Consider the following 21,051-nt stretch of genomic DNA (forward strand, 5'->3'; position numbering starts at 1 on the left):
TTTTTTAAAGATTTATTTATATATTTTACATATGTGAGTACACTGTCACTCTCTTCAGACACACCAGAAGAGGAAATTTGATCCCATTACAGATGGTTGTGAGCTAGGAATTGAACTCAGGACCTCTAAAAGAACAGTCAGTGCTCTTAACCACTGAGCATTCTCTACAGCCTCCCTAAAAACATTTTTTAATGAGAAAAAAGGTAGATAAAGGAGCTAGGAAATGCTCATCAACAAAGCATAGCATGAGGACCTCAGTCTAATTCTCAGAATTCACACAAAAGCTGGGCATAGTGACAGAAGCTATAATCCCACTTAGGGGGTCAGAGACAAGAAGATCCTGAGTTTCAACAGCCAGCACATCCAGTTGAATCAGGGAGGTCTAAGAAACTGCTTCAAAAAAATAAGGGGGAGGCTGGAAAGATGGCTCAGGGGTTAAGAGCACTGACTGCTCTTAACAGTCGGTTATTGAAGTCCCAAGTTCAATTCCCAGAACCTACATGGCACCTCACAACCATCTGTAACTGCAGTTCCAGGGCATCTGACACCCATTTCTGGCCTCTGAGGGCACTAAGCACACAGAGATACACAGACATAGAAGCAAACAAAACATCCACACAAATAACATTCTTAAATAAGATGAACAAACACAAAACCATCCACAAGAAAATGCTTAAGAGCCCCAGCTGAGCCTTCTCCTGTCTGTTTTCTAATAGCATAGGAAATAAGCTTTAAGAGAGAAAGTCTCTCAGGTGACTTTCAAGTTTAGAAACAGCCACTTCTCCTATTGACAGAGTAGGTATTACACAAGGTAAACAAACAAGAATCAGAAAAAATAAAGGCATAAAAAATATAAAACAAAACTATCACCAGTAAGTGATACGCAGTGTGGAGGAGAATGGAGAGCTTCACTAACAGAACTACACAGTTCAGTTCTTTTTAGGTCTCCTGTGGAATAAAAAGCTTCTTTAAAAACACAAGGAAACAGTGTCTTCAAATCAAAGAGAATATTATTTCCCGTATGGCCTGGCCATCAGACTTGACCTCCATGGTAATCCGGAATGGAACTCTCTTGGGCTTACAGAAGTGACAGGCTGAGCCCACCTGCCCTCTGGATCCAGTCTACAGCTCATTCAGCGACGGAAGAAGAAAAGAGAAAATTACCCTTCTTGGATCCAGCCCTGGAAGAGGCACTGAAGAACTTCTTCACTGTGGTGACCTTGCGGGTTTTCTCATTGGTTTTCTTCTCCTCAAACTTAGAGAAGGTGAGAGACTGGGCTCCTTGGCTGCTTTGGCTGCTGGCGAAGGCCTCTTCCTCCTCCCGCTGAAGTCTGAAATCCAGGGGGAAGACTGTGAACGATCTGGATCCTCCCCAGGTTTTCCCAGGGTCTAAAAGATCTTGTTCAAATTACTGAGAAAGATCTGACTTTATAAACAGAAACTAAATATACCAAGAGGATCTGAGATCTCAGGTACATAGCTATTATAAGATGAAATTCTATACCTAGTGAAGATTTCAATATATAGCTTTGATTCCCAGTACCCCCCCAAAACAAAACAAAACAAAAAATAAAAAATAACCAAACAAACATATTTTACACCTATAGTCTCAGCATCTGGGAGGCCGGGAAGAATTATCACTGAGTTTGAGGGCGACCTGGGTTACAGACTGAGACCCTATCTCAAATGACCATATTAAGAAACAGGGCTGAGGAGTGCTGGTGGGATGGCTCAGTGTGTGAAGACACTTGTCACCAGCCTGCCCTCCTGAGTTTAATCCAGGAGCTCAAAGGATAGGAGGAAAGAAGTGACCACTGAAGTTGTCCTCTTCCCTCCACACAAGGGCTGTGGCATTTGCACACTCACACATACCATTAATCAGTGCAGGAGCTGGACAGACAGTTAGTTCAGAAGCACCTGCTGCACCTACAGAGGACCTCGTTTGGTTCCCAGCATGCACATGGCGGCTCACAGCCTCCTGTAGCTCCAGCTCTAGACATCTGACCCTCTTCTCGTCTCCTCAGCTACTGAACATGTGTGCTGCACTTATATGCATGCTGGCATCATACACATACAAATAAGTCTTTAAAAGTGTAGAAAGAGCGAGGCAGGGGTGGCGCACACCTTTAATCCCAGCACTTGGGAGGCAGAGGCAGGCGGATTTCTGAGTTCGAGGGCAGCCTGGTCTACAAAGTGAGTTCCAGGACAGCCAGGACTACACAGAGAAACCCTGTCTCTAAAAACCAAATTAAAAAAAAAAAGTGTAGAAAGAAATGTATCCTAAAGCATTAAAGGCTTAGGATATAGCTAAGTTGCCTAGCACTCTCAAGTCCCTGAGTTCAGTCCCCAGCAGTGCATACATGGTGGCACACCCTGTGCTCCCACCATTTGGAAGGTAAAGGCAAAAATATCCAAGGTCACCCTTGATGACACAGTTTGAAGTCAGCTTGGGATACAGAGAAAAGTCCTGCCTCAAAATTCTTACAGCACCAGCAAGGTGGCTCAGCAGGTTGAATAAGGACACCTGCCACCAAGTCTGATGACCTAAACGCAATTCCCAAACCCATCCGGAGGAACGAACAAAACCTCTGGCCTCCATACATGGAGAAAACTCCTCTCACAAAACTAGATAATTTTAAAATATAAACATTATGTAATATATAAATGTGTGTGTGAGTTATAGGGCTGGAGAGATGGCTCAGCGGTCAGGAGCACATACTGTTTTGCAGAGGACCTGTAAAAGTAACTTTTATTGGCCTGTTGTAAATGTTGTCTGGGAGGCTTACTCTAACCTAGGCTAGTCCTGGAAGCTTCTAGCCTTCTTAAGCTAGGTCTAGAATGTCTTCAGCCTCTGAGACTTGCTTTTGAATAAGCTTACCTTTTCCCAGTTCTTTCTGAACTCTGGTTCAACTCAGCTGTTCAGGCTCAAACTCCTCTAACACACACACACACACACACACACACACACACACACACACACACACCAGGCTGGAGAGACAATCAGAGAGCAGAGTTTAGTCTCCAAAGCCCATATTAAAAGATCCCAAATTCACCTGTAACCCCCAGCTCCAGGGAACTGACTCCCACATCCAGCCTCTGCAGGTCCCCACACACATGACATATAGACACACAGATAAATCTTTCAATGGTACGGAAGAGTTTGCTCCAAAGTTTAGAGCACTTGCTCTGCAGAGAACCAAGGTTCAATTCCCAGGATGCCACAAGGTCACAAATAACTCTATTTCCTGGAGATTGAATGACCCTCTCTTTTGACTCCCACAGGCACTAGACACACATATTACAAACATACATACATACATCCATCCATACATACATACATACATACATACATACATACATACTACAGGCCAAACATTCATAAGCATAAAATAGTAAGTCTTTTTTAAAAAATCTTTTATAAACAAAGGAAGAAGTAGACCTGCTGGGACAGATTCACAGGCAGAGTTCACACCCAGAATGTCTGGGTTCAATCATCAGCACTGAAAATCAGGGGTGTGTGTGAGGGGGTGTAGTTCTTTTCCCTATTTGAGAGCTACACAAAATATTATTATCCAGCAAGATAATTCCTAGAGCAAAGTGGAAACCAACTGTCTTTAGAACACAGGACAGAAAACTCCACTGGAAGAAAGGTCTGAGAAGGTTCTACAGTGGTGACATCCACAGCAGGTCTATAGGATGACTAGGATTCTAGACAAGCATGCCTGGGCATGGCAGGTTGTGTACCTGATTGTGTCCTGGTGACCACACCCCACCTCCACATAGCCTGTGAGGTCATTTACCGTTCTGCTAGTTCCCAGTCCTCCTGGATCTGCTTCTGCCGGGCCTTGTGGTACTCCTCCCTCCAGCACTTGGAGCAGAAACCCTGCCAGGCAGGGTTGCCGTAGTAACCGCATCCTTTCTTGCACAGGAGCTCAGATTGATCCACATGAATTCCCCTGCGTTCGGACTTCAGGCTCATCTTCTTCCTGATCACCAAGGAGTGAGAAGGCATTGAAAATTAATATGCTTCCATACTATTAAAATACAACACTTATGAAGCAAAATACAAATGAGTCTGAGATCTTTAAACCATAAGGGGAGAACAGAAGGAGAGAAGAAAGTAGAAAAACTAAAGTTAAACACGAAAAATTCAAGTAGAATCATAGTAAAGTAAGACTTCATCTGAGGCCCAAAATACACAGAGCACCTTAAGAGACTAATACTGGATTAAAGACCTAAGCATAAAGCGAAGAAAAGCTTCCTGACACTGGCAAGGACTTCTTCAAATCCAAAAGCACAGGAAACAGAAGAACAAGAACAGACAAGTGGTACAACAGCAACTTCTACACAACAAACAAAGCAATCAACCGAGTAAAGAGGCTGCCTACAGAACAGAAGTCATTGCCAACCTCTGCAGAAAAGGTTAAACCCCAAATACCAAAAGAACACTGACAACCCAATAACAAGGTACAATACACAAAAGTGTCCAACAGACATAAGACCTTGTCTCAAAGAACACACCAGAAAGTGGGTGGGGCCAAGAAGGTTTGTCAGCTTCCTGTCACCATGGCTAATGAGCTGAGTTTGAACCCCGAGACCTACATGAGAGATAGAAAAACAACTCCCCGAATGTTGTTCACTGGCCTCCATGTGTGGTGGCATATAAATACACACACAAGATTAATAAAATATACTTTATATACTGTCTAACAAGCTGGAGGTGGCAGTGCATGCCTGTAATCCTATCACTCAGAAGACAGAAGCAGGTGCATCTCTTTGAGTTCTAGGTCACCTAAAAATACTTCATGAGACCCTGTCTCAAAAAACAAACAAACAAGACTAAATAAGATCAAGAATGTTGGCAAATGCCTGTAATTCCATCAGTCTGAGACAGGAAGACTGCAAGTTCGAGGCCCACCTAGCTTACAGAGTGAAACCTTATCTAGAAATAAATATTTAATAGTCAGAAAACACATGGAAGTATTGGAATAAATCAAAACCATAACGAGACATCATTTCAGACAGCTGAGAAAGCCACCTTAAACATAAATATACACTCACTGGAAGTGTTGATAGGAACACCTATCCATTATACAGCCTTTTGTTCCATTCAGAATGCTGGGAATCAGAGGTGAATAGCCTGGTAATCTGTATTATCTATAGGACCAGGCCATACCAAGCTCCCACAACCAGGACCAGAGGTGGCTAATAACCCAAATGACCTCTATGCTAAATGTGTGACAGAAACTGTGCCAGATCACCCCTAGTTCCTAGCTAATGCAGGTAGCCATCTCTAGAACCTATCTTCTTGGAAGAAATGACATGTACTTTTGGATGAGTTTCATTATAATTATGCCTCCTGTGTACCAGGAATTGCATTACACCAGGAAACCTTTTTCCAAATTGTACTATGTTTAAGTATGCAAGGCAATAAACTACCAAGTATCAGACTCCTGAAGTTTGATCCAGCCTGGATTACTAAGTCAGTTAAACTGAATCGAGTTTACATTCCCACCTCTTCAAGTTTTTGCTGCCAGTCATGACACCTACCTTTATTTCTTTTTTTTTTTTCCTACCTTTATTTCTTATAAGTTCTTAGTTCATGTGTTTTGTTACAATCATTAAAAGATTATAGTGAAATGAAGACAATATCCAAAACGACTGTAAAGATTGATTAAAACTGGTCCTGTGGGCCAGGCAGTGGTGGCACACACCTTTAATTCCAGCACTTAGGAGGCAGATGCAGGCGGATTTCTGAGTTTGAGGCCAGCCTGGTCTACAAAGTGAGTTCCAGGACAGTCAGGGCTACACAGAGAAACCCTGTCTCAGAAAAAAAAAAAAGAAAGAAAGAAAGAAAGAAAAAAAAAAAACCGATCCTGTGGAAATGGCTCAGTAGATGAAGTAACTGTTACACAAGCATAAGGGCCTCATTTCAATCCTCAACATCACCTAAAAGCTGGGAATGGCAATATATAGATTTAGTGCTGGGGCACAGAGACAGGGAGATCCCTGGAATTTGCTGCCAGTTGGGTTAGCCAAAATGTGAGCTTGAAATCTCAGGTCGTTTTCTCTGCACCCACTCATATCTGAGATCTGCTTTTGGCTTTGTGTTATGTTTCCTTCTAAGGTTTACCTCATGTCTGCACACCTTACTATTCAGCTAGAGTGTGCTCAAACCTCTCTAGTCAGTGGGACGTTGGTTTTGAGGGGCAGAACCTGTGTATACAAAGGCAACATGAAGTGGCCCCAGAAAAGATCTGAAGGCCTGAAGCTCAGTGCATTCTTTGGCACATATATAGGGTGGGAATTTTATCTATTTTATGTGTGTATGGTATATGTATGTGTTTATATGAGTGTGTAGATAGGTATAGGTACACATGTGTGTGCGGATAGACTGCTTTCTTCAATGTTATCCATCTTATTTTTCAAAAATATATTTGCCAGATGTGCTAGGACACACCTTACTCCCAGCACTTGGGCTGTAGAGGCAGGCCAGACTGGTCTACAAGACATGTTCTATGCCATTTAGAGCTACATGCTGTGACCCTGGATGGGCTGGGGCTGGCAAGATGACTCAGCAGGTAAAGGAGCCTGCTGGCGCCTGACAAACTGAATTCAATCCCTGGGTCTGAAGTGGTGTAAAGAGAGAACAAACTCCAGCAAGTTGCCTTCTGACCTCTACATATGATATAAGATACATCCACAAATATACAGATAAAGCAAATAAAATGAAAAAAGAAAACAGAGAAAAGTGCCTTTTCCCAGAACAGTGGGAGAGGCTGTTTACCGTGCAGTCAAATGAGTACACCATGTCCCTCCCTGTAACAGTCAACAGACTAGTAAGGTCATGAAATCTGGGATCCTTAATCTTGGACTCCTTAGCTCTGACTCTGCCTGCATGAGACTTGTGAGGCAAATGCACTCACTGTGACACAGAGTCTATTCTGCTGATATCCTGAATAGTGGGTCCCTTTGTTTCTGATACAGGAGACTCAAGTCTTCTGCCTGTATCCATCAACTTTGGCAGGCTCACTTGCTACTTATAAGCAGAGTGAAAGTTCCAGTCCTTCACTGTCCTTAACATTTCCAGCAATCAGTATATAGGAAGCCATTTACACCTTCAGCCGTTAAAGCAATACAAGCAGCCATCAGATGGGGCTGGGGTACAGCTCTGTGATAGAGCACTTACCTAAATTACTCAAGCCCTGGATTCAAGCCCCTGCACTGCCAGAAACAAAAACAAACAAAAACTACACCAGCAAGGGGCATCACCCACACCTATCAGAACTAAGTAGGCATGGACGTTACACTGACAACGGCATCCTGTACACTCTGAAGGGGATGTAAATAGTCCAGCTGACTGCTAATAGCTTCTTTTTCATTGGTCTGGTTTTCTGAGAGGGTCTGACTCTGAGGTCCATACTGAGATCAAACTCATAGCAATCCTCCTGCCTCAAGCATCCTGAGTACTGGCTATATAGGTGGGAGCCACAATCCAGTATATTCTTAAGAGTTCCTACTCATTGATTCAACATTCCCACACTGACAGTCACGTGGGCCACTACCATAAACAAAAGCTCTGTGGATCTTAATGTTTAACATGGGCAGGATATAGCCAAGACCCCAAAGGAAGAAACACTAGTAATACTGAATAACTACTCGTTTTGCTTTGTTTTCTGAGACAGGGTTTCTCTGTTTCTCCCAGGCTGCCAAGGAGCTCTCTCTGTAGACGAACTCAGAGATCCACCTGCCTCTGTCTCTCAAGTTCTGGGATTAAAGGCATACACCACCACCATGCTGCTTACACCAATGACCCATGTTTAAGAAACAAGCCCTGTGTGTGTACATAGAATCTATGGAACTCTAACAACTACTTTGATAATAAGATGTATAATGAGATATAAAATATTTCACAGTACTATCAATATGCAAAAACATCTAGGAAATATTTTAATTGGAAAAGTATGTGGCCAATGTAAAAACACTGATATAAAAGCAATGGTCACAGATACAGCTATACTCCTAGAACCTGGGAAGCTAAGGCGCTAGGAAGATTCCATGTTCAAGATCAGCCTGAACCACAGAAGACAAAACTATAGAAATCAAGAAAACGTTAATGGTAAAAGACATACAATGTCATTGAGTAAAATACAAAACATTAGTAAAATGACATAGGCTCCAAAATCTGTACGTTTACTACAGAGGACAGAATTCTCAAGGCTTTTTGGGACTCAGCAAAATGATCCCATATTTCACCAGCAACAATAAACAAGACAGTGTTTAATTTTCTAAATTAATTTGCTGAATTTTTTTTCTGCATACTAGTTAAACTGTCTGAACTTAGACAAATCACTAAAAAATACAAAACTCCCAAATGAATCCTAATATACCATAACACATAATATTAAGGGAAGGAGGAGAAAGGAATGTTTTAAGTCAACAGTTGTGAATAACTAGACAGTGATCTGACATATCTCAAAATAACTGGAAAAACCTGTTAAGAGGGTAGAGCGGTGACTCAGTGGCTGCTCTTGTAGAGACGCTGGGGTTGATGCCCAGCGCCCACACAGAAGCTCATGGCCCCCTGGAAGCCCCGTTGCAGGGGATCCCCGCTCTCCTCTCCACTCTGGGGCATCTGCACTTGTGTGCACAGACAAGCATATATGCACATAATTAATGAACTCAGAGCAATACCTGCCTCTGCTGGGACCAATGTGTGTGCCACCACAGCCAGCTTTTCTCTTTTCTTTTTTAATAAGAGGACAGTTTTCAATTTATCACACTATGTAACCCAAGCTGGCCTGCAGTCCTGACTCAGTCTCCCACACGATGGGATTGACAGATGTCCACACCACAGCTGGTACAACTTAAACAAAGGATGACAGATCTCACATTAGATATTTATGAAACTTCTATACCTAGAAGCTACAGGAAAATCAAGAAGGAAGTGAAATTTGAATACACAAATTTAAATGTCCATCTAGTTTTAAAAACGGCCTCACCTGTGACCAAAATAGGTAGGCAAAAAGAAGAATGGAAAATACCATTTACATGTGACGATGAGATATTTTAGTATACAGAGATAGTAGCAAAAAGCCTGAGGTTGGCTGGCAGCTGTGCAGGACAAGGACTTGGGCAGGTTCTTTGCAAACTGGAGCAGCCTCCTGGAAACGCAAAGGGAAAGTCCTAGCACATGCACTTGACATTTTGAAAAGGCGGTGTCTGCCTGCCTGCCTGCCTACCATCCCACTCATAGGATAAGGGAACTGACATCCCACAGCCTCAGAAGCAAGTTAGAAAACTTCAGTTTTTGTCAATCAATAGTTAGCCAATGTTACTGCTATTTGTCTTCAAATTTATTTTTAGTTATGTGATGTGTGTGGGGGTGGGGTGTAGGGGGGGTGTCCTGTGCCATGGGTGCTAAATGTTCTCTGTAACAGCAGTACATGCTCTTAACTACTGAGCCGTCTCTTCAGTACCTGATATTCTTTTTGTTTTTTGGTTTTTGGGTTTTTGGGTTTTTTTTGGTTTTTCAAGACAGGATTTCTCTGTGTAGCCCTGGCTGTTCTGGAACTCACTCTGTAAACCAGGCTGGCCTTGAACTCAGAAATCCGCCTGCCTCTGCCTCACAGAGTGCTGGGATTACAGGCGTGCGCCACCACCGCCCGGACTTACTGATATTCCTTACCATGCATATTTTTTTCAAATAATTTAACCACTGATACTTTCTGCTCCGGTGTCTATATCTCTAAATTTTCCCTTTGATTCCCCAGGTGCTCTTTTTGAATTATCCTTTTTTGAGGGGGTGGGGGGGTTTCTCTGTGTAGCCCTGGCCGTCTTGGAACTCACTCTGTAGACCAGGCTGACCTTGAACTCAGAGATCTGCCTGCCTCTCAAGAGCTAAAATTAAAGACATGCACCACTACCACCACCTAGCTTGAATTATCTTTTAGCCTTCTTTTATGTATGAGGGCACCATCACACAAAGACATGGCATTTGAATCTGTGTACCCTTTTTTTTTTAAAAAAAAATTAGATATTTTCTTTATTTACATTTCAAATGTTATCTTCTTTCTTCCTATCCCCTCCGAAAACCCCCTATCCCATTCCCCCTCCCCCTGCTCTTCACCCACTCCCCCTTCCCTGTCTTGGCATTCCCCTACACTGTGGGGTAGAGCCTTCACAGAACCAAGGGTCTCTCCTCTCAATGATGTCCGACAAGGCCATCCTCTGCTACATATGCGGCTGGAGCCATGGGTCCCTCCATGTGTACTCTTTGGTTTAGTCCCTGGGAGCGCTGCTGGTAATGGTTGGTTCATATTGTTATTCCTCCTACGGGGCTGCAAACCCCTTCATCTCCTTGGGTTCCTTCTCTAGCTGCTTCATTGGGGACCCTGTGCTCAGTCCGATGGTTGGCTGAGAGCACCCACCTCTGCATTTGTCAGGCACTGGCAGAGCCTCAGGAGACAGCTATATCAGGCTCCTGTCAGCAAGCACTTGCTGGCGTCCACAACAGCTGGGTGTGGTGACTGTCTATGGGATGGATCCCCAGGTGGGGCAGTCTCTGGATGGCCTTTTGTGTACCGGTTTTAACAACTTCCCTCATTATACACATTCCTTCTAAAAGGAGTATTTCATGAAGACAACTGACATCTGAGTTTCTGTGTTAACTGTTACAAAACAGTATGCATGTAAACACTACCCAGTCTAAGTAATCCCCAAAGATCATCAAACCCACGGGACACAATTCAGGGAGTGAACTGAGCTAGTGGAGCAGGTTCTTCAGGCCTTCCAAACAGCATCCTCTGCTGTGCCCAGCCACAGCCTCTTCCCTTGAGCAAAGTTAGGGCCGAACTTCAGCACGCTCGAAATAATCCACCTATGCTGGCCAACTGTCGCCCTGTTTCAAGATTCTTCCAGAGAAGCAGCCAGCACTCAAACAGAGGTGCTCTCTGCTTACCAGAGCAACAGACTTGGCTCCCCCTGGGCAGCAGCACTTTGTAATGCAGAAGGTTTCACCACAGGGGGTTAGCTCCAGCTCTAGCTGACTTAGTTCTGCTCTAGCCATTTCACCTTTTCTCAAACACTTCTGAGTCACAAGGTCTGAGAATCTGAGTTTATCCAAGGCCTGGGCGATGCTAATGGGAACCACCTTGGAAACCACAGCTACAAAGAAAGCACCAGCAGTACTAGCCATTTTCTTTGTTAATTATTTTTTATTTTATCCAATAGGAGTGTTCTGTCTACACATATGCCTATACATCACAGAAGCTAGAAGAGGATAGGCTTTCTAGAGCTAGAGTTACAGGTAGCTGTAAACCACCATGTGGATGCTGGGAATTGAACCCAAGTCCTAGAGAAGATGAGCCAGTGCTCATAAGAGCTGAGCCATCTCTCCAGCCTGCAGTGCCCTTTTCTGAGTGTGACAGAAGCCTGTGCCAACCTCCTGCTGGGAACTGAAAATCTAGAAACAGTGCGAGACATCAAGGTTAAAGCACCATCATAAATGCAACCAAAGGCTTTGGAAGCGCCTTAATAGGGGTCCAGATCCTAGAAAACGATGTGTGATGAGGTGACTTCAGGGAAAGGCAGAGCACCCAGAATATGTGATGGAGGAGATAGAGGAAAGTTACGAAGAGATAAAAATCAAAGCTTGGGGCTAGGGAGACAACAGTTGATGAGTGCTTGCCAGGCATGGAGGAAGCCCAGGGTTCCATCCACAGCACCACAAACTGCATGTGGTGTCTTGTGCCTAGGATACTTGCACCCAAGTCAAGGCAGGAGGATCAGGAGTTCAAGGTCATCCTCAGCTACACAGTAAATAGGTGGATGGGATATGAACGACACTGTCTCAAAAAGGAAAGAAAGACAATGAAAGGAAAAAGGGAACGGAGGGAGGGAGGGAGGGAGGGAGGGAGGGAGGGAGGGAGGGAGGAAGGGAGGGAGGGAGGGAGGGAGGGAGGGAGGGAGCCAAACGAGCCTATAGGCATCTTGAAAGAGCTAGCAAAACCTTTGTCAAAAAGGCTATAAATTCTTTAAGAAGTTATTAGAGGCTAGAGAGCTGTCTCAGCAGGTGAAGGCATTTGCAGTATAAGCCTGATAATTTCAGTTCGATTTCTAGAACTCACAAGCACACACACACACACACACACACCCGGACATGTAAAAATAAGTTTTTTCTTTTTTAAAGTTCTTCCAGGGAGCTGAAGAGATGACTCAGTGGTTAAGAGCACTTGCTGATCTTGCAGAGGACCCACCTGGTTCTGTTCCGGGCACCCACGTGGTGTAACTGCAGCTCCAGAGGATCCAGTATCTTCTGGCCTCCTCAGGCACTGCGTGCACATACATATAGGCAAACACACCCTTATACAGACTTTAAAAAAAGAAATTAGAAAAAAATGGAATAAAGGTGTGTGTGTGTGTGTGTGTGTGTGTGGCTAAGAGTATAATGCAGAGGTATAGCACTTGCATAAAAAGTACTAAGTACTGAGTTTGACCCGCAGGACCACAAAACATATAAAAAATATATGGCTAAATAGACTACTTCATGTTATCTCTGACATAATGCATTCTAGTTTGTAGGACAGGTAATAACATAGTAAAGTATTCTAGGAGATAAGTGGTTAGCATCTGGATATGAAAGCATGCTACCATCCAAATCTCACCAATGGTATTAAAAATGATCCATCCATGGCTGGACAGTACCTGAAACCCTCCCACAAACTACACACTCGCCACCTTAAGCTCCAAGTGCAGCAGCTAACAAATTTTCGCAGACTCAAACGTAATTTGCTACACAGAAGGCAAACATATCATCTAAGCATATTTACTATAAAGAACTTTGGGTTTTTCCTCTTTCTTCTCTTTAATGCACTGCTGAGGATGAAGGTCAGGGGCCTGTGCACATGATGAAAATACTGCAAGCACTGCACACCAGGCCTGTGGTGAATTCTAGTCCATCTATCTCTTTTGCCTTCAATTCTTTCTGTTTTTATAATTCTCATTTGCATTATCCTATTGTAGCCAAAGCTTTGGCCACGGGTCCAACTCATTCTTTGGGGCACATTTAAAAAAACAACATCGACAGGGACAGTCCCACTGACTGTTTATTAAGGATAAATAAGAATAGTCTCCTGGCTGTGCCAACCATGCTGGCACTCTAGAAATCTTCACTACTGTTACTGACCTTAAACAGAAAGCCTGTGCAAGGCCTTTTCAAGCTAATGCTCTGTGCTGAAGCTAGAACCTCAAACCTGCATCCAGAGAGGAATCCTCACTCACTGCTATCCTTTCAGCCCATCTGCTGCCCATCTCAACCTTTTCCAACCATCCGAGGCACGCACGCACGCATGCACGCACGCACACAAAAATGCACGTGATTCTGACTGTCCAACAACATAAAATAATCTATTCAAGGCATTTTTCCAGACAACACAAGTTCAAAGTAAAAGCAGGAAAAATACTCGAAGGTAGTAAGAGGCTGTACAAGCTTATCTTAGTCAACTGAAACAGACCCTTGATTGAACTGTAAGATCGAAACTCTTGGATCACAAGACCAGGAGCGGGTCAGCTAACACACAACAGAGCACACAGCCCTTCCAAAAGGCATGCGGAAGTTAAAGGACTGAGCTGAGGAGTTTCTGATTACCTTTCAAGGCTACAAAACCATTATACTCCTTTCTCCACTGGCTACTAACGAGCAAAGCCACCCTTGTAGCTCTGGACTGGACCCTTCAGACGTCAGCCAAGCACTTGGTACACAGCTGGTCCTTGAGCCCCTCACTCTCTGTCTACTCTCAATCACTGAGCCACTCATCTCCCTGTGCGTTACCAGCGGCAGGGTGGACAAGCCCTTACAAGCCATTAGGAATCCTTTCTGGGACAAGATGTGGTACGAGAGCTGTGCTCTACTTAGGAAAACTATAGCATAACACAAACAGGGTTTCATCCACTAATAAACATTTTGAGCTCAATCTTTAAAGGCATGTTTTAAATATGCTCCGAAGTGCCATCTAAAGAAAAGAAACTGCTTTAGTAAACTGTATGCCTAAAATTAGAACATTCTATACGCTATTATAGAGGAACTTAAAAAATAAAACACTGTCATTATATACTTTTAACTTGAAAGCATAGAAAATTATAAATACAACCTATATAAAAATTCCCCAAATTATGAGCAAAGTACAATGAGACATGATGAAAAGGTAACATGAAAGGCATTATTTTACACTACACTTTCAAAAAAAAGAAAGAAAGAAAAGAAAAAGAAATAGAAAGAGAAATTACCAAAAAATTTTTTTAAAAAAGTCAAATGTGGGGGCACACGCCTTCATACCAGTGAGGCAAAGACAGGCAGATCACTGAGGTCAGCCTGTGCTACAGATCTACTGAGTTCAAGGCCACACTGACCTACCCCAAACTAACAAAAAGAATAAAAATAAACAAGATCAGCACAAATTTTCATATACAGAACATTAGTACTTTTTAGGCTACTAAAATATAGTAATACAAATAAGTACTTTTATCAGAGCTACCTCCGTGCTAAAATACCCAAGTTCAGATGCTAACTAATACCACATGAGCAGGCATCTGAAAGCACACCCTTCCCTCTGTCTGATGAACAGCAGTGTTGGGAGGGGTAGAAAAACCAGAAGCTGATGAAGGACTCTGCATCTAGTGTTCCACTCTTAAAAAAAGTTTAAAGTTCATGCAAAACTTTAAAAATCACAGCTTATTTTTATTCTCTAGAAAAATAACAACCCTCATTTTTCTTTCAGGGCTGGGCAGATGGCTCATTGAGCAAACACGCCTGCTCACCAAGCCTAACAATTTGAGTGTGGCCACCAAGGACTCATACGGGAAGGAGGAAACCAACCACCATGGTTTGTCCTCTGACCTCTACACAAGCCCTGAGCATGCATTTGCACGGGTGCATGGGCACACACACACATACATACAAACTAATTAGTTACAAAAATATCTTTAGACCCATTTTTAGCTTTTAAAGGTTTCTTCCTGTATCTATGAATGTTTGCCTGCATGTGTGCATGTGCACCACAAGTGTGCCTGGTGCGTACCAAGGCCAAAAGAGATGAGATTCTCTAGCATTGGAGTTACAGTTGCTGTGAGCTGCCATATGGGTGCTGGGATGTAAACCCAAGTCCTCTCCAAGATTAGCAAGTTCTCTTAACCACTAAGCCATCTCTCCAGCTCTCACCCCATTTTTAATTTTTAGTCCCCACATTTAATCTTAAAAGACCACAAATTCGATTACAATGACTATGTTGAATGGTGACTCGGCAGACCCACTTGAAAAGTGGTCCACAGATTTTACTCAGGATGGGGTTTGGCGGCACATGCCGGGTCTACACAGTGAGTTCCAGGACAACCAGAGCTACATAGAAAGACACAGTCTCAAAAAAACAAAACATTAAAAAACAAACAAACAAACAAACAAACAAACACAAGAGTTCACTCAATTCCACCTTGGCTGTCCTGAGCCTGGCAAAGGATCACACCTCGCTTAGAACCCGCAAGGCTCTGGCTACATTCTTGTTTCAGATCCTTTAACAATCTCCTCCCAATCATTTGGGAATAAAGGCGTATGACTTGGGGCAGGGAAGGAAGGTCAGGGGTACAGTACTTGCCGAGCATGCGCTCCACACACTCGCAGTAAGCAGCCCAGGAACCCCAGCTCAGTGGGTGTATATTGTCTGCTTCCTACTCAGATGGACGAGGCTTATCCCTCTGATCATAATTTATGACTTCTGTTACATCTAATTAACTGATCATAATCACCATAATTGGCTGTCCTGATGAATGTAAGCCTGTAAAGTATGCTACTGAAAACAAGGAAAACTTCTCTTATACAAGCAAAGTTATACTTCCTACCCCGTGGGAAAAGTTTCATTAAAAACAGAAATCTCTGAAAACAGGCATGGGGCTGGAGAGATAGCTCAGGCGTTAAGAGCATCTACTGCTGCTCTCTTAGAACACCCAAGTCTAATTCCCAGCACCACATCAGGGGATCCAATAGCCTCCCCTGGTCTTTAAGGGTACCTCAATTGCTCGTACCCACACACAAATACACAGAGCACATATAACTATAAATAAATAAATAAATAAATAAATAAATAAATAAATAAATAAAGGCAGCCTTCAAAGTGGGGCATGTTAGGTGCCCCACCAGTGAATGACAGCCCAGACCTTCTCCTGCAACTTTAACTGCAAGTTGCTCAGGGTAGCCTACACTGGCAATCCTCTGCTTCAGCCTCCTGAGGAGCTGGGCTTGCAGGTTTGCTAGAACACAGCCTCTTCTTAAAGTGTTTTGGGAATTTTATTCAAACATTAGAAAATACCAGTTAAATAATCAATGTGATAGGGTCAATAGTGGTTCCCCCTGTACCCACTACTTCTTAGAGTATTGTGAGCATTGGGCAAGATTCCCAAAATAGTTGGCCTTTTCCATGACACTCTCATTTTTTTCGGGGTGACTTTATTATCAGGCTAAGAAAGGCACTTTGGCAGTGTTTCTACTGATATATAGGTGTTGGCTGCAGATATCTCTTCTAGAGATGCTTATCTGACAGCCAATAAAACCAGTACCAAAATTTAAATGTACACAGTCAAGATTTAAAATCCTATGGTATCTAGCCAAAAACTGGGAGAAGTCCAGGGATTATTACTCTCATGCAGTCAGCAAGTACTCATGGAACCCATAAATACCCAATATGAATTGAGAGTGCAGAGATAAAAGTAGATTTCCTGTTATTGGGAATTTAAGAGGGAGTCTATCTTAGTAAATGAGTACACAATCCAACTCAAATGCTTAATCACAAGAAAAGACAGCCAGGCAAGACAGTACCTAACCAGAACCCCAGAACTACCTTGGACACAATCATCTTCAACCACACAGCAGCCTCTCTGTGTGTGTACCAGCACAGAAAAGCCCCACACCTCAGCATCTCTGCCCTCCAACATTCTTCATGTAAGCTGGGTGGTCTCTTCTCCTGGTCTCTGCTCCCCAATACACACTCACGTTCCTCCAAAATTCCCATCCCAGCTTGTTGGTTTGAACTGATTTACACATTTTTCAACACTCGGGGAAGGTATTTCCTAGTCCCTTCTTCCATCCTCCACACGTCACAAGGTTGGCCTGTGTTCTGATCCTCAGCGCTCTAGCCCAGCACACACCATGAAGAAATTCTGTGGAAGATTTTTGTCTTCTTTCTCTGTAATGGTAGGGAAAGAACCCAAGGTCTTGGTGCAAACTAGGTGAGCATTTTACCCCTTAAAGTATCTCCACTGTCCACTATCATGTGTGTAACTGGAGAAGGGCACAGATCCCCTGGATCTGGACAGTTGTCAGCCACCACGTCCAAACCAGGATCCCACACAAGAGCGGCCAGATCTCTTAACCACTGAGCTAACTCTCTAGCCAAAAGTTTTTAAGCAAGTAAAAATTCAAATCCTGACTGTACCTGAACCCTCTGATCAAGAACCAGTAAATCTTGGAGACAGACTCTCTTGAGAAGCCCACACACATGTCTTGGAGGTCCTTTTAAGTGTCTCCTCCTCTAAAGCCTGTGCTTAACTGTTTCTTAATAAACTCCAGCTTCATTTCATCAAAAACAAAAGAGGGGCTGGGGAAATGGCAAAAGTAAAGTATTTGCCACACACAAGCATGGGAACCTGAATCAGATCCCCAGTTCCCATATCAAAAAGGTGTTCCCTGTAACTTGGGGGCTAGCTATCCAGTCTAGGCAAATCCAGTTCCAGGTTCACTAAGAACCTGCCCCAGTGAAAGTCAAGGCCAGTGCGAAGCCAAGGAAGAGAGCTAACATTAGCGAGCCTCTGACCCCCGTATGCACACACTGTGAACACACACACCAAAAGAAAGACAAGCCAAGGCAGTGGTCCACACCTGCAATCCCAGCACTTGAGAGGCACAGGCAGGAGGATTGCTCCAAGTTCGGAGTCTTGCCTGATCTACACAGCCAGAGATGTATTGTGAGACCCTGTCCCAAAAATAAATATACAAATCGAAATAAATAAATAATCCCCCAAACAGTAACTCTCAAAAGCTGAATAGGAACTGGGGTTGTAGTAAGGTTAAACAGCCCCTATCTAAAACGTGTAAACCTTAAAGTCAATCATCACTAAGTAGCAAACTTTTTCTCCCCACCCCCATTATCTCCCCCCTTGACTGTCCTGTTCAAACTCATAGAGATCTACCTGCCTCTGCCTCCTGCATTCTGGGAATAAAGATGTGCACCACCACGGCACAGTAACAGGGCTGGCCTCAAGCTCACTACATAGCCCTGTTGATGTCAAACTCCCAAGATTACTGTTCCTGCCTCAATTTCCAAATACTGGGATTTCAGAAGTGGGTGACTAGTTGGGTCTTCCTTTGAAAAGTAATTCTCGGTTTGTAGGTTAAAAAGCCCAACTGTTAACTAACTTCCAGGAGGAGGCAGGGGTGGGGGTGGGGTGGGGGGACGACAGGGGCTCTTACCACAAAACTAGGTGACAGCTGCAAACTTCTGCCCAAGTGTCACATCTAAACTTCACAGGCAGACGGAGCCTACCACATCCAGCAACACATTTCCCAACCACAAAGGTTGGTCATCAGCTCTGAGACACAGCCAGATGCCAATGACCTAGACTCCAAGGCGCTTCCCTCTATGGAGATAACTTCCGCGAAGGGATGGAGGGACATCCCCTCGGCTCCTTCCAGACAGCTCGGAATCAGGGACTGCCTTTAGTAGTTTTTTTTTTTTTTCATAAGAGGTTCTTCCTAAGTGGCAGAGGCTGGCCTCAAACTCGTGGCAATCCTCCTGCCTCAGCTTCAGGACCTCTCATTCAGAGACACCCATAACCTTGGCCTCTAGCACCCGGTAGAAGTATTCAAAACCCCGCGCCACAGCAGCCGCACCATCCCCGAGACCCACGCGGGCTCCGGGTAGGACCCGCCGGGCTGCAAGCACAACAACTCCGGACTCGGATGGGATCGGAGCGGCAGCCGACGACCGGGGAGCGTGTCCTCCCGTGAGCCCGAGTCCCGCCGAGCTGTGAAGAACTCCGCCGAGGTGGAGAGGCCGAGAGCAGAGCTCAGGCGGCCTGGCCCTCTGCGCCCGCCCGCCCGGCTGAGAGGCGGAACGGAGCGGCCCGGGGTCAGCGCGCGGCCGGACACCGCCGCCGCCGTCCCGCTCCGAGTGGGAACGCGCCTCCGTAGCCCCCGTCCCTCCGAACCTGGTCTGCGGCTCCGCCGGCGTCCGACAGCCGCTCCCAGCGCCGCTTCAGTCAGTCGGGTCCCTGCCCCGCCCCTGCCCCCGCACGCCCCGCCCCCGGCACCACGAGCACCCGCGCGTTGCGTACGTGCTGCGTCATTTCCGTGACGCTTCGGATTTCCGGGGACTGGATGCTGCCGGCCGGAAAAGATAGCTAAGGTCCAGGAGGTTGTCTACGAGAAACGCTGTAGGGACAGTCCCTGAGAGCAGGGGACACCGAGTGACAGTGAGGCCATCGCTGACGTGTCTGTGACTCGCGAGAAGCCTCAGTTTCCCTGTCATCCTTCATTCGGTCTACCAGCTTCTGCTTACCTGGGGCGACCAGGAGCCCCGAGGACACTCAGAGCACGAAACGGGACGTCAAAGTCTGAGACCAGGAGACTTTTCCCAGCGCGTAGCGAATGCGGCCGCCAGAGGGAAATAAAACAAAATAAAATAAAAAATTCCCCTTGTGAGGAGTTAGCAGAGAATAGATAGGGGGAAAAATCGATAGGTAAAAAGTTAGCACATGACTTCCTGTAAAGATAGATAAAGCTCCCACTTGACTGAGATGCCACCTCACTAGCTTTTTGTTATCTCCCGGCGCCTAGAACCGTTGGGGTGGAGGAGATGAAGTAATAGGATAGTGGAGGAGAGAATTCAGAATGAGCCCGACGAATGATCAGCCCAGAATCCATGAGACTGCCTCTCAGCTCTGAAAAAAAAACCAAAAAAACAAAAAACAAAAAAGTGTTCACTTCTGGTGGCCCACAGTTCACAGAAGTGAACACTCCTGGTTTGCCTTCACAGATCTCAGGACTTTAAACCTATTCAAGTTGGAAGAACCTTAAGGAAATTGATCCAATAGCAAATAGGCTGTGATCCCAGCCCTGGAGAGGTAGAGACAGGAGGTTCAGGGGTTCTCGTGTTCTCAGACTGGGCAAATAGAAGGAAGGTTGTGGGTATAGCTTCACAGCGAGAGCACATGCAGACGATGCAGGAGTTAAGGGGCTGATTTTGGAGAGTTGGAATGTTATAGAGCCATATCTCTGCTTTAGGTCCGTTGAATGTCCATTTATGACTCATTCTATCTCAGACTTAACATCCTTCTGACCATCCGGCAAAATCTTTGGTGGGCACACACCTATCCAAAAGCAGAGAATGTTAACAGATAACATCCGGAGCCTAAAGCAGCGATTCCCTGCCTTTGCTCGAACTCCCTACCGGTTAAGCCCCACCTTTGTGTTGAGCAACTGTGTTTACATATGACTTGCTCAGTGACTGTAACAAGTTCACAGATATGATGGTACATGCTTAGAATCCCAGTTCAAGGGAGGCTGAGGCAGGAGAAACACGAGTCAAAACTACATAGTGAGTCTGAGGACAGCCTTATCTACATGAGACCATCTTAAATTATTTTTTAAAAGTTCATGTTAGCTGGGCGGTGGTGGTGCACACCTGTAATCCCAGCACTCTGGGAGGCAGAGGCAGGCAGATTTCTGAGTTCGAGGCTAGCCTGGTCTACGGAGTGAGTTCCAGGACAGCCAGGGCTATACAGAGAAACCCTGTCTCCAAAAAACCAAATCCAGAAAACAAACAAAAAATTCATGTTACTGCTGTGAATATGTGTCATCTAAGACAATCTGGAAATCCTGGGGGGGGCATAATCACTCCCACTTGGTTACAAATACTGTGATGCTGTTTTGTGTCCACAGGCTCAGTACATGAAGCCATCTCTGGTTAAAGTGCAGTCACAAAAACGCCAGCCTGAATTACAATCTAA

The 21,051-nt window shown here is 44.6% G+C and overlaps 1 protein-coding gene across 5 annotated transcripts in view; it reads right to left on the reverse strand.

Annotated features, from left to right (window-relative positions):
- Positions 1 to 19,750, reverse strand: part of Rabgef1 (RAB guanine nucleotide exchange factor 1) — a 40,953-nt gene extending 21,203 nt beyond the window's left edge. Inside the window, exons 1-3 of one of the 5 annotated variants that reach the window (XM_052168534.1) lie at positions 19,602 to 19,750; positions 3,801 to 3,986; positions 1,165 to 1,331 (exon numbers count right to left, since the gene is read on the reverse strand). In XM_052168534.1, the coding sequence (XP_052024494.1) occupies positions 1,165 to 1,331; positions 3,801 to 3,979 (346 nt within the window). In that variant the 5' untranslated portion in view covers positions 3,980 to 3,986; positions 19,602 to 19,750. The other 4 variants (XM_052168533.1, XM_052168532.1, XM_052168535.1 and 1 more) reach the window with 4 other exon arrangements.
- Between the last annotated feature and the right edge of the window lie 1,301 nt (positions 19,751 to 21,051).

Source organism: Apodemus sylvaticus, chromosome 22, assembly GCF_947179515.1.
Source record: "Apodemus sylvaticus chromosome 22, mApoSyl1.1, whole genome shotgun sequence".
NCBI classification, from domain to species: domain Eukaryota; kingdom Metazoa; phylum Chordata; class Mammalia; order Rodentia; family Muridae; genus Apodemus; species Apodemus sylvaticus.